The following is a 13,959-nucleotide window of genomic DNA, read 5'->3' on the forward strand; positions in this document are numbered from 1 at the left end:
CTTAAGTAGCCTAGTTGGGATGGGGTCTAAGAGACACGTTGATGATTTAGATGAAGAAATCACTTCGGTCAATTCTTGAAGAGAAATTGGGGAGAAGCAATCTAAATATATATTAGGTCTTACAGCTGTGTTTGAGGTTAGATAGGTACTATCTGAGGACAGGAGGTCATGAATTTTGCTTCTAATAGTTACAATTTTGTCATTAAAAAAGCTCATAAAATCATTACTGCTAAGGGCTAAAGGAATACAAGGCTCAAAATTAAGCCACGTACTCATCAGGGTGACCTGGAGTGAGACTGGAGGGTGAATAGGCAGTGCCACTAGCTAGCTCCCAGCAGACCCAGGTGGTGCACTGAAGAGCAGCAAAATAAACCGATTGAACGACATGCGTAGCCAATCAAAAATATATTCACCAGTTAACCCATTAACAGTTAACTTTTGACATCCCTATGCCAATATATTGTACTTTCTATATGTTTGAGTTTATGATCCCATTCAACTATGGTTCTCATATCACATACACAGCTGAAAGCTGCTGGTTGAAATTAAATCCTACTGTTTGTTTGCAAAGTTTGCAAACATCTTTATTGTCCTTTAATTACAGTCAGTGGACATCTGTGCAATTGAGCTTGTGCGGCTGAGAGGTCAGGGCCCAGGGACGTTTGACCAGTTTGAAGGAGTTTCTAACCACAATCTTAAAATCCTGCCAAGGAGCAGAATGAGAGGTTAGAGCAGGCAACACACAATCACAACACAAACCACTGGCACAGAGAAGTTCCATTGTTTCAATTGCATTTTGGCTTCTTGCAAATGAAGACTTCAGTGTCACAACTTCACTCATCCTAGTTTACATAAAAGATCTTTGTGCTGCCTGACATTCATTCACCACTATCTGCTGTATTGTGTAGTCTGTTTAAAGCACAGTGACTCAGATCCTTCCAAATCATTCTTAGAAGAAATGTCACTTGGTTCAATTGATGGATAATTTGGAACGAAACTCCAGCCTTATAATAACAGAAATAATAGAGGTCATCACAGATGATAAATAAGATGTCAAGTTCAAAGTGAAGCCAGAAAGACTCTACAAAGCTCGGCGTGCACACAAACAACAGCGGGTGATTACAGGTTTGGGGATGTCAGGTCGGTGGTGACATTCCAGACATTTTGCTTTGGTTGCGGCTTTACAGAAGCCCGTCATTTGAAGGATGGAATTAGACTGCAGCGCTGACCGTTGCCTTTGTTTGGGGTCCATTTCAAACACTTGCTTTTTGTTGTCACACGTTTCATGGTCGTCTCGCATCCTTCGCCTTTCCCGACTCTTCCTCCATAGCGGCGCAGAAATGAGTCTCCGAGAAGAAAATTCAAGTGCATGCACACCACAAATACCACATGACAGGCCTACTCATTTTACATGTACAAGCGCCTTAGTCATATGTTGATTTAAGCTTTTGGGAATTACTTGTAGACAAGAAATGTAAAAACAGCAACAGCAGATGGTAGTCTCAGATGTAATTTTATTGATTTGTATGAGTGTGTTTTGATTAGTAATAGCAAAAAATGTACATAGCTGCTGATGAATATGTAGTTGTGTCACTCACAGTAAACAAACAATTAGGATAAACTTTTATATGGTTTCTGAGGCAACTGCTTTCAGTCCCTGCTTGCCATTGGTAACTGCGATTGAAGAATGTGTGGAAGACAGCTGTGACTAATAGCGACAGGGCTAATAAAGCTCGCATTGATTGATGGGGATATGTTGGTTCTGTGGTCTCATTGTTGATCCGCGATAAGCTGTGGGCTGGCCGCTTCAGCTCCTCAAGATAGCATTTAATTAAGTCAGGCTGGCCGGTGCGGTGCAGCAGGGGCTGCAAGCATACAGGTGCTGCTGTCCAAACAACTCACTGTCACACTGCGAGGGGAAGATGGAGAGACAGAAAGAGTGGGGGGAATGATAGTGCGAGGGAGGGAAGATAAGGGGTGAGGAAGAGGAGGGAAGTGAGCACAAAGTGAGAGAATGAGAAGGATTAAGAGAAAGAGAGGGTGATAAGCACAGAGAAGGAGGGCTGAGAGAGAGAGGGAGAGAGAGAGAGAGTACTGCAGGCTGCATGCAGGAATGAACAAGCAGACCGAGAGCTATGTGAGCCCGTCGCCGGCTTCACCACCCGTTCATTCTCCACTGTGAGCAGAGAGGGACTGTCAGAGAGTCAGAGGGGAGGCAGGAGAAGTGTGACGGAGAGGTGGTAATTAAAAGGAGAGACAGAAGGTGGAGGGAGGGAGATAAGAGTGAATGAAAAGAGACTGTCGTTTAGTGAGGGAAAAGATAAATAGAGTGAGCGCGGGAGGGAGAGAGAACGTGTTAGTGAGGGAAGGGAGATGTAGCGGCTCGTTCATCCACGCCCCTGACTGTGGTGAAGGAGGAGAAAAGAGGGGAGAAGACTGACAGAAAGCATGAGGACAGGAGAAGGAGTGGACGAAATAAGTGTTTGTGTCTGGCTCAACGTCTGACCATGAGCATGGACTGGCTCAAGGATGGATCTGGATTCTACCTACATGCCTGAGAGGGAGCTTTCCTCTCCAATCTTCGCCCTGCGCTTGCTTTCCCTCCAGCCCTCTGAAGCCTGGACCGCAGTCGGGAGGCGTGGGACGTGGGGACACATCTCTCTGCCTCCTCCGTCCTCCGGTTCCTCCTTCCCTCCATCTGTTCTCCCACTGACAGTGCAGCCAAGATGTGAAACAGAGAGCTACGCACAGGTAGACCCACTTGCATGAGTAGTTTTACTCACTGAGCCACCAGTGGTGAAAAGGTAAGCCGGGAAAAGGGAGGGGAGCGGTGAGCAGAGATGAAAAGAGGAGCAGAGTTCTCGGTGTATCAGGGAGGCAGCCCGGCACGACGGCCTCCCCAGCCTCTCCCTGACAACCTCAACCTGCGGATCAAGCAGCGCTCACTCACAAACCTGACCCTGCTGAGCGATGGCGAGCAGCGAGTTTACTCCTTTGAGCTCGACGAGCCACCGTCTCGTCTCTCACAACCTCAGAACTCTTCGTCGTACTCATCCCCCACACAGCGAGCAGGAGGCAGCCTGCAGGGAAGCCCCAGGAAGGAGGTGGTCACAAGGGGCGGAGGTGTGCGGGGCACCAGAGCTCGATCCCTTTCGCTCTCCCTCACCAAGGTACTTTCGCAGTCAGAGCACTCCCTCATCCCGGTCCCTTGGCGATGCACAGGTGCAGGCGGGCGCCCACAACGGGCGTCGTATAGCGGCCACCCACGGACTGAGGCAGCACGGAAGTCCAGGGAGGAGGGTTGCACAGATGAAGACGGCAGCGGGCGTTCGGATGAAGAGCCAGCGGCAGGAAGGGGTGGAGGGAAGCGGGGAGGCAAGGAGAAGGACGGTGGGTATTGGGCGGAGGAGGAGGTTTCAGGGGGCGGTCCTCGTGAGGGAACAGCTCAGCTGGATAAAGAGGTGATCCTGACGATGCTGGGCGACCTGGAGCAGGTGCTGCACACACAGCCACGCCCACGTAAGTCAACACAGTCCAGGAAATGAGCATGAGTATGGAGGACATTACACACCATCATTTGTGGTTTACATTCCTCCAACTTGAAAGGATTACTATGACAACACCACAAATCGGAAAATTAGTAGAAGTTAAAACACTTATGTTAATGTGAAGTGACTAAGTTTTAGTTAAGTTTAAAAAATGCAAACTTGAGCAGAATATAAGAACGTCGGAGCAGAAAAAGCCTTCAATAAGCTGGTTTTCCTTAATCCTCATGATAGGGAAACTACTTCTCAGGGCACACTATTAGCATTTTAAGACATTATTTAAAAGAAATTTGTGAGACAAGGCTTTAAAAGCACACACACACACACACCCTCCCTCGTGCAATTCATACACACTCTCGGCATCCTCACCCACATCATTTACACAAGCATTTGAATTCATGGGCACGGGCAGATAAAAAGATCCCCTCTACATGCACACATCCTTTTTATCTCTTGCATCCACACACAGTCACAGTCTGCAAATGAGGTTCTCTGCTGTGTGCGCAGCATTGTTAAGTGCTGCACTACGAATTTAGCAGCTGGGGTCTAACCTATACCTACAGGTACATTGCCATACCTCGACAGTAGCTGCATTAACGCGAAGCTTGGGAGAGCTTGACATGGAGTCTGATTTGTGTTTTTGGAATGAGCCCCCATGTAAAAACCTGGCTTTGATGTGAGAGGCAAGGAAAGGGATGTGGGAGAGTGAAGTATGATGTGACAGTAGAGATGATTATTATGACTAAAATGTGCAGCACAGCAGGGCGAGCTTTGGCAATGAGCAGATTATTGTTGAAGCAGGTTAAGGCATGATGCAGCATAAAGAAGAAATACCTTGAGATATGGATGATGGAAAATCAACACCTCACCCACTGCGAAAGCACAGCTTTTATCTTGCACCTCCCTCACTGCCCATGAGTCACACAGCCAACATGATCAATAGCTTATTATTATACTTTTGTGCGTGTGTGTGTGTGTGTGTGTGTGTGTGTGTGTGTGTGTGTGTGTGTGTGTGTGCTCATATGCACTCTGTGCATGCATACAGGTGTTTTTTTCTCTGTACTTTTCTGTGTGTGTGCCAGAGATCTATCCAGATATCTGTGGGGCCATTTACATCCTTAAAGAACTCCCTCACCCTGTCAAAGTTGGCTTTCAAAGTATCCAGCTGCTGTCGTGGCGGTTTTGAGCTTCCAGCCTCGGGGGAGCAGTTGTCATTGATGCGTATTAACAAGCTCTCAGTGTGCCGCGACGCCTGTTAGGAAACACATTCAGCAACAGGGCCGTAAAAATTGCATGTATGGATGCATCGATCTGTGTGCGCGTGAGAGCTGCCATAGTGACACGCCTGTCGGTGACTGACAGCCAAAGCTTCGTTATTAAGGCTGATTTGTGACAAACTACTGCGACAAGGCTGGAGCTAGCTCACTGTTGTGTCTAGTTGTGTATGTATGTGTGTTGGCATGCATGTGTTTTGTATAATTACACACTGGGATGGCACCCTAATAGTATTCAGCTAGAGTGAGGGGCATCAGCAGCAGCTCACATGCATTATTGAAAGAGAGGGAGAGAGTGAGCCGGCACCCACTGCTACAGTATGTGTGTGGGTGTGCTGGGGAGAGTGTGTGTGTGTGTAACTGTGTGAGTCCCAAATTTCAGTCATTTGCATTTTGATGCGTCAAGTTTATCTCGAAGCAGCGTTTGCTCTATACCCACTGTGTGTGTCTAGGTGTGTGTGTTTGTGCACCTTCCCTCCTTTCGTGCCCTTTTCGATCCTCCCCATGGACCTGGTCTCAGTTTGGCTGCTTCACAGCCTCACAGGGCCAAGAGCTGGGCAGCAGCTTGAATCCAAATGAAAGCTTTGTGGCTTCTCACCACTCTGTAGTGTTGAATACTAAAGTGAAAACACCAACTATACATGTGTATAAGCAGCCACTACGTTGGGTATTAGATACTGGGGATTTGGCTACACACATTTCTGCCACTCCTCTTGATCCACAAAAGGGTGCTGAGCTGGTAAATTGCTTATAGGTATTGTGTTTTTGACTGAATGTTAGTTTTCTTATTCAAAGAGACTCCAATGTGTGTGTGTGTGTGTGTGTTTGTGAGTGTGAAAAGTGTTGGTTTGCAAGTGACATGCAGTTACAGAAAATTCTTCTTGCCTCATCTCTGCTGTGCAGGGGAGACTCCTGCTCCTGTGCTGCAGTGAATTGTTCACACTCACACACACACAAAAGAAACATAAATGCACACACACGCCTTGGGCTGCTTCTCAATGTTGCATGAAGTGTCCGTTCATGACGGAGGCTCCAGGGCCAGATCTCCTCATGTCACTTTTATAATGGGATTGTAATTGGATCTTTCTCGAAGGGGCCCTGGTGAGAGGAGGAGAGGAAGACACGAGAATGGGAAGAAGAGAAAATCTGATAACAGTGATGCTTTGACTTTGCTGTACCAGGGATCCATTCCCCCGCTCAATGCTTGGACTGAGTCGTTTCCTTAAGGAGCTGCAACCTACTGAAAAATGACAAAAGCGCATCATTCTGAGCTTCAAAGGAGAGTTTCTGTCTCTCAGTGCTGTTTCAGACGTGTTCCATCTTGACAGGAATAAATTCAATCCACAGAAGCTTCCGTGCGTTGGCTGTGAACAGTTTCGCTGCTGTGATTGCGTGTATTCCTTCTTCTAGTAAGTTTTAGAACAAAATCATACGTGCCTCATCGATTTCTAATCACTGCCCATAGAGTTGAAATCTGATGTGGGGTCAGAGGTTAAGTACATGCCGCACCACCTCATCCTCACACAACCCTTGGTCTGTTTGCTCTGCAAAGACAAAACATGACCTCAATTATACCAGGCTGCTCTGCACCCTGTGAGGTCATCACTCAGTACGATACAGTATAATTGAGGTCATGTCTTGACTTAATTTTGAAAAAGATTTTTTGAATGCAGATATTGTAGTGAATGGATCTTTGTGGAACTGTCTCTAAACAGTATTAATCGGTACTGAATCCTATCGTTGGTGGCAGGTGAACACCTAACAAATCTCATTGTATCTGCTACTGTTACTAGCTTCATGTCGCAGCTTTATTCACTGGAGTTTTAAAGCATTTAAAGGAATACTTCACCTGCAATATGACCACTTGTACAACAATTACTCGCTGCATGTTACCTTGAATTCATGAAGAAAGCTTTGTTTTTCTTGCGTGCCTCCATGATGAACGGAGAATCCAAAAAAGTGAAGATTCTTCATGAGTTGAAGTCACTGGGGGCCGTGCTTAACAACAGCAAAACTATATCATAATATCAGTTGGCAAACTCTTAAACAGCTGGTGCAGTATTATCCATGTCTCATTTATTCAGTTGTATGCTCAGTACTTCCCAAACACATGCATTTTCCCTAAAACATTACATTTTAGTTTTGCTGTTTAAAGTGGTCCCCAATGACCCGGATTCTTTTTTGGATTCTCCATTCACCGTGGAGGCATACAGGAAAACAACAGTTTCTCCTCGTATTCAAAGTAACAGGAGGTAAGTAATTGATAAAAAAAAGGTCATTTTATTTAGAAAAAAAAAAAGTAAATGAAAATGAGGGTCAGTTGACTTCACCTTTACTTAAAGGGGAACTGACCCATTTTCAAAATTCATATATGGTATTCCAATTGTCCAAGACAGTCCAAAATTTGTGATGATATCATAAGATATAAAGTCTGGACTATGAATGGTGAAAGATGTTATAGATGACACTGAGAGCACCCAGGGGAATGTATATGGGTGCAGTTTCTGTTTCACAAACATTCTGTGGAGTCCACAAAATCAGTCTCATTCACTGTCTATGGAGCAGCTTCAGACTTCATACCCTATGTTTGACTTACTTCTCTGGTGTCTGGTTTTGAGAGAGAGTAGCTAATGTTAACAAATATTGATTGACCTTTCCTAGGCCATGAAAATAACATATTGGTGTTCCCCTTCAAGAAGGCTTTTCTACACGACAGGCAGCCAAGATAGCTGCACCAACTGCAGCAATCACAGCATGTTAAATAAGTGATTCAGTGTCAGTCACCAAGGCTGAACCTGGTTACAAAATGACTCCAACAATGTGTGTTGTCATACACTGTACACCAAAACAGTAAAAAAAATTGATGCAAAATCAGGTACACAGTGGCAGTGTCTGTTCTAAACAAATCATTTTTCAGTGAGGGGAAAAGACAGGAACTTTAGTGAGGCCAAAAAATGTATTGCACACTGTGTACTTTTTGCATAAAAGAAATATATACAGTCTGTGCATTATTACTGGAAAGTTTATCCACATGCCTGAGGTCAGCTCTGAAATTAATTTGTTTTTTAAGAACTATATAGTTATCGAGGGAAAACTGGCTGAGCTTTTCTGCTTATTTTTAATACCTACCTGCTTTATATTGCAGCACATAAACACCTCAACTATTTCTCTCCTCCTGGCACTGAGCTGTGCCACAGGAGTCGCTGGGGGCCTTTTCAAACCTCCAGCCTACCACTGCTCCCATCTGCCCCCATTTGCCCCAGTCACTGTAATCACAGTAGCTCGCTGTTAGTACGTATGCTCGGAGCACTGAAACCAGCACACAGCTCAGCTTCTCACACTCATCTTACCATAACGCTGCATTGCTTTGTTGTAAAGGATCTGCCGGCTTATTCATCTCCACCGTTGAGACTTCTGAAAGCACCTTAAAACTGGAAAGCAGTGTGACTGCCATCCATTCTGTGTCTCATGCCACTTGTTAATTACCCATTCTGTGGTACCCGCCTGTGGATATGGGCTAGCTTGACGAGCTAACAGAAAAGCTTAACTGGAGCGGACAAGCAGATACTTTGGTGTGCGCCCACGGCTCGCACTTCTGAAATGTTGCCCACCCTGTGCTTATTAGCAGCACTCCTTCAGAATGGGCCGAATGCCTGAGTGAAACTAGTGCTTCATTTTCAACGCGGCACTGAGAAGAGCATAAAACATATGACTTTTAGCTGCATGCTGCTGTAGGGAGGGGTAGGAAGACAGTGGAGTGAAGTGGCAGCGTTTTCCGATGTGCCTGACAGAGAAGCACAGGAGCTCTGACAGAGTTTGCTTTCGCAGGCACGACTGTGTCCCGAACTAACTGACAGAGCGCGCGGTGTCATGGCACGACATTTCTCCATTGGCCCGAAGGGAAAATGTCAGTACTGCGTAAAATAATGTATCCACTTTATAAGACTAAAAGAAGTGCATGTGGTGCAGCCTGACAGGCTGATTCATTGAATGACTTCCCAATTGTCAACGCGGGGTTTAGAGATGTTGCACCCATGCTGGCTGTCATCGTGATCGGTCATCATTCCATTTCCTTACTGAGGCGTTCAGTGACATCCAATAAAATACTGTATGTCAGATGTCCTCCTCACTTCTAATATATTGTGCGTGTAGCCTTTGTGGGTGTGGGTGACTGCTGTGTGTGTGTGCATATGCGTGTGTGTGCGGGTCCAAACATCCTAGTAAATCATATAAAATGTGTGTCTGCAGGAGAGGATCCTGAGACAAGACGCATGAGGACGGTGAAGAACATCGCTGACCTGCGGCAGAACCTGGAAGAAACCATGTCCAGTCTACGGGGGACACAGATCAGCCACAGGTAGGCACACAGATGGTACTGCCCCTTACTCACTGGTAATAGTAAAGGACTCTGGTCTGATTTTTTTCAAGGCCCATTTGGTGGTGAAAGTGACAACGAGATTGATTCTAGTCTTGGAGATACAAGAGTATAGTTTCCCATTCATATCTCTTGGCCACATTTTCTCAAGCAGTCCTTGATTCAATCCATCAACCCTCCAGTCTTAAACTAAGTAAACTGTCAAGGCTGTAGCCACAGCATATGCAAAATTGAGCAGTAATTCACTCCTAAAATACAGTCTAAAGCCACCACTTCCTTGTTCTAACAGTTGTAATTTGCTTCCTCAGTGGCATTTTATTCATGAAGTCAGGAGTTTTAAATGAGCCCCACCAATCAGAATAAATCTTTAAAAGAATTTTAAAATTTAACCCACATGACTTGTTTCAGGGTTGAGGAATTATACTGAGCGGCCCGGCTTTAAGCCGCTGTCTTATTTAACTGAGGCAATAGTGTAATGTAACACCTCAAATAGGATCATGTATATCTCACAACTCAAGTGTAAAAATGCTCCCATCTGCTTCTTATGTGGTTTAATTCATTATTTATACTTTCACTGGCATTAGATTAGTGTGATTTTGTGTTCTCTCTGACCATGACTGCAGCTTTTGCCTGGTCGGCTTCAAAGAATCGACCCCCCCACCTGGCTCACTGCAGGCAGCACTCTACTTCAATGACACACTGTTTTAGAAAGAAATCAAATGTAGAGAAAACTAATTTGGCTACCAGTGCTTATTTAAAAAGACTTCCACCTTTGTGAGAGACTTGTGATACAATCACAACTATAGTTTACTTTCTTTCTAAAGAGTATAAGAAAAGTTTGCAGAACTTGGCTTGTTTGGTTCATTCTGCTCTCCACCAACTCCTGAGGGAAATATCTGGCTCTTCAGCTCCTGAATGCTGCACTGTGTTCACCAGCTAGTCGCTAACTGTGTCTGTCTGCTTTTTGGTATGGGAAGGAGGTGTATTGTTGGTTTTTAGAGCGTACAAATGTAACGTACCTGTGGTCTGCAGAAATGTACAATGGCAATATTCATTCTGGCAACTGGGTTCCATGTAAAGAAAGAAATATGGAAATGTTGAGTGCTTGTATATATTCTATTGTCTCTGTGACTCTCAATAGGAACGAATGAATGTAGGAACCTTTTTTGAAATAGACGAAGGGAGAACATAGCATCTTTCTTCAAGAACAACAGAAAAAAACAGAATTTAATCATCTCATCCGAGATCTGCAGCCTGTAGGGCTGCGTTTAAAGGCTGTTGTCACACCGACGTATTGTGTGGCAAGTCTGAAGCTGAGACATGTTTAACTTCCTTTAAATGTGTCATAGCCAAAACAAAAGACACACTTTGAAGGAGACCCACACATGTCACGACCAAACCAGTGAAAATAACCCAAAAGAAACAAGACATTTTCTTTGTGATCATAGTTTTATATCTCAGCAGTTTCCTTGTGCATCCGTTGCCCTTGGAAAATAAAAGCAGTTCTGATTCTGATACCTCCGACTCGCCCTGCGCAGTTTATCACACTGATCTGACGGGGAGATATGTCTCCATCTATTAATGATGTTCCCTCTATTACCATGCCATCTTCCCCTCCACGTTTCCTGGATTTAATTAAAAAACAGACGTCCCCTTCCTCACCAGCTGGCACACATGTAATGACATTCAGGAGCTGATGGACAACCAGCACCTTAAAAAAGTGTCCCATCTGTGAGCCATGGGCTGCATGGACAATCTAACAGTGTAGAAACTGCAGTCTCAGGCGAGGACAAAATGATATCCATTGGTTTATGTCAGCTCCCAAGGCAATGGTTCCCTGCTCGACTCTCTGCCTCTCGCTCAGTCTATTATTTTGTGTGTTTTGCCCCATTTGCAGAGGAAGATGGTGGCCAGGCTGCAGACAGCCATGACAGATGGCAGTCTGTGTGTGTGTTTGTTTTCGAGTTCTTTTTTCCTCAGAGAAGTAACAGCCAGGCGCGATCAATACAGCAACATTGTCTTACCACCCCATTTAATCCAATGGGAACCACGGGTTTTGGGTGTGAGGCTTTTGATTGGTCTGAAACATTAACTCTCATTCACATGCATCTTACACACAAGGACAGACAGCGTTAAATATGTGCAAAATGCATCATTATACCTCAACCTTAGCATCATATATGGTGCGTCTGCACATGTATGTGCCTGTGAGAACCTTTAAAGCAAAGCAATAGGCAACCATTACATTTCATTGAAAAAAAAAGGAAGGCGACTTCAGAGTGTGTGCCACTGCGGACATGTTTATATTCTCAATGTAAGGATAGCGTCAGAGTGTGCATGCCAATTCTATCCATGACAAAAGCCTGGCCAGACGGTGCTAATCTCTCCCCTGGATAAGAAATGGCTGTAATCACCATGAAGCTTTGAAGGACCTTAAGTAATTAATCACTGTTATGCTCGAGCAGACATGACTGTCATATTCATCACTCTCTTTCTCCGTGCTCTCTCTCTTTGGGATCCTCCCTCTCTTTCTGTTTACACCCCATTCATGCAGACTGGGTGTTCCAGCAGGAGCCATAAAAGCAGAAATATAGTCCACCAGCACAGCAACAGCCGCCATAGCCCAGCAAAAATTGAGATGTTGAATGACCGTTGTTTGAACGTTCAATCAAGACGTCCTGTTTTGGTTAAAAAAAAAAGTTCCAAAAGGAAAGTTGTGCCGACATCAGCGATGTTGCCTGGCCGTCAGCTGAACATACCTGAGCATCCTACTAATGTTGAAATACAGTGTTAACAGGACCAAACAGTAAACATGGAACTTGAACCCTAGTCTCCTGGGTGAAGACCCTATGCTTTATCTATTCATCCACCACAACTTTCTATCTGCATGGACTTTGTCACTCTACCCCAACAGAGGGTATGAGTGGACCATTATTGGGCATTGAAATAACGTTAGCATCTGGCTGTCTGCCTCATAACTGCAGTTTTTCATGTCTGCCTGAGCCATTTTTGGCCAGGGACATAATGTCACCCTCCAGCAATTGTTTGCTAGGAGTTTTCTCTTTCTCTAAGGGTGACTACACTGAAAAAAAGTCGAAATATTGGATTTTTCTTTTGTTGCGACAAATTGAGATTGAGAGTGAGCAATTGTTGTCATTATGTCCAAAATATCAGTTGAGCCCATATGTGCTCGTGGAAGGATTCACCTCAACAAATCTAGCTCTATATGGTACTGGAAAGACTGCTATGCTTTGTATAAAAGCAAATTTGTGAAGGTGTAATCATGATCATTCCCTTATTTTAAGATTTTGATCAGTGAGAAATAGCATAAAGATTTACTCAAGATGTTTTCCATTCATTATTATTCAATTTTGAAGTATTATTGGTACATTTTTTTGCCTTTTTATCAGTAGTTGACAGATTAGAGATGACAAGAAATGATGTGGCAGAGAGTTAGGGAACAACATGCAACACAGGTCTCCGGCCAGACCAGGGACACTGCGCACTCATGGTCAGCCCTCAACCCCAGGCCACAAGGGCAACCCATCATTTTTCAATTTCAAGTGGCTTTTTTAATCTTTGCCATCTTTGTTGTCCTTTGTTACCCTCAAGGACTATCCCCTGTCTCACAGTACATAGCCATGGGGCCATGACTCACCCACCTCCTTCACACTCCTCCACTGCAACTTTTACATATGCTGCGGGGAAAGGTCGCCGCTGTAATCGCAGGGTGTGCTTGCTCATTTAATACTAATGGAGCAGAATACAGGAATATTGACTAAACTAGGCACATCTGCAGTGCCAGTACAAAATTAGAATGTGTTAAAAGGATTCTCACTGAGTTTTCAGTGAAATGTGGGACATCTGTTACATTTTTTATGCCATTACTTGTCACATGACCGATGTGAACAACATGTGTACAGCATTGCTATTGCATGCATTTTGGCATCTTCTGACAAGGAATACATTCAAAACAGATGTTTTACCCATCTGTCTCGTGAGTGATTGGAAACACAACCTAAACACTACCTCTTAATATTGTAACTTCATTTGACTAAAGCTATCTGTATTATTCAGCCCTGTTCCTAAGTTCACTGCCACCTTAGATACAATGTACTACCCATGGTGATAATGGAGCTCACTAATATCTGCTCTTTCCACCATTGGTTTTGCATCATTATGTGTTTGGCCTCTCTGCTACATTTCCCTAAAGACTCCCAGACGTTCCACGTGCATTATGCAAATCTACATCGAAATTGCATGCCTGGGAGCTGGTGGCAGCTAATGTTACCTTAAATTTCTGACCCAGTTGAAAAACCTCTAAGTGGCTAAGCTGCGGTTTCCGATGCCCTGAAACCGTGTCCTTTTCTCTTTGAACTGACCTTGCTACTTTGATACTGCAGCCGACACAGCTGCTTAGTTCACATCCACAACATGTTTTAGAGATGCTGGTGCCTCCACAGGCAATCTGTATTGATCAAAAAACACATTCACCTTCCCTCCACTGCTTTTTTTACCTATCCAGACAATGGAAAATGGTATTGATTGACATTTGAAGGGAAAAGGGACAGCTCCATGTGTGAAGAAATGTTGTCATCTTCAAGGACAAACCTGGCACAACAAACAGAAAAGGGAAATCTCCCCTGCTCTTGTCTCTCTGTCTGCTGGGGCCTGAGGGATCCCTGTCTAGTCCCACGGGGAGTCAGCCACCGCCAGATGACATTTTGAACATAATAGCTCCACCCGGTCGAGTTTGTTTATTTTG

General features: G+C 44.5%; 1 protein-coding gene across 11 annotated transcripts in view; it reads left to right on the top strand.

Moving 5' to 3' along the window:
* Positions 1–13,959, top strand: part of nav3 (neuron navigator 3) — a 397,873-nt gene that overhangs the window by 306,876 nt on the left and 77,038 nt on the right. For all 11 annotated transcript variants that reach the window (XM_050035975.1, XM_050035968.1, XM_050035970.1 and 8 more), the window contains one exon: positions 9,068–9,176. In XM_050035975.1, the coding sequence (XP_049891932.1) occupies positions 9,068–9,176 (109 nt within the window). The remainder of the gene's footprint in view (positions 1–9,067; positions 9,177–13,959) is intronic.

This window comes from Epinephelus moara, chromosome 23 (assembly GCF_006386435.1).
Source record: "Epinephelus moara isolate mb chromosome 23, YSFRI_EMoa_1.0, whole genome shotgun sequence".
NCBI classification, from domain to species: Eukaryota; Metazoa; Chordata; class Actinopteri; order Perciformes; family Serranidae; genus Epinephelus; species Epinephelus moara.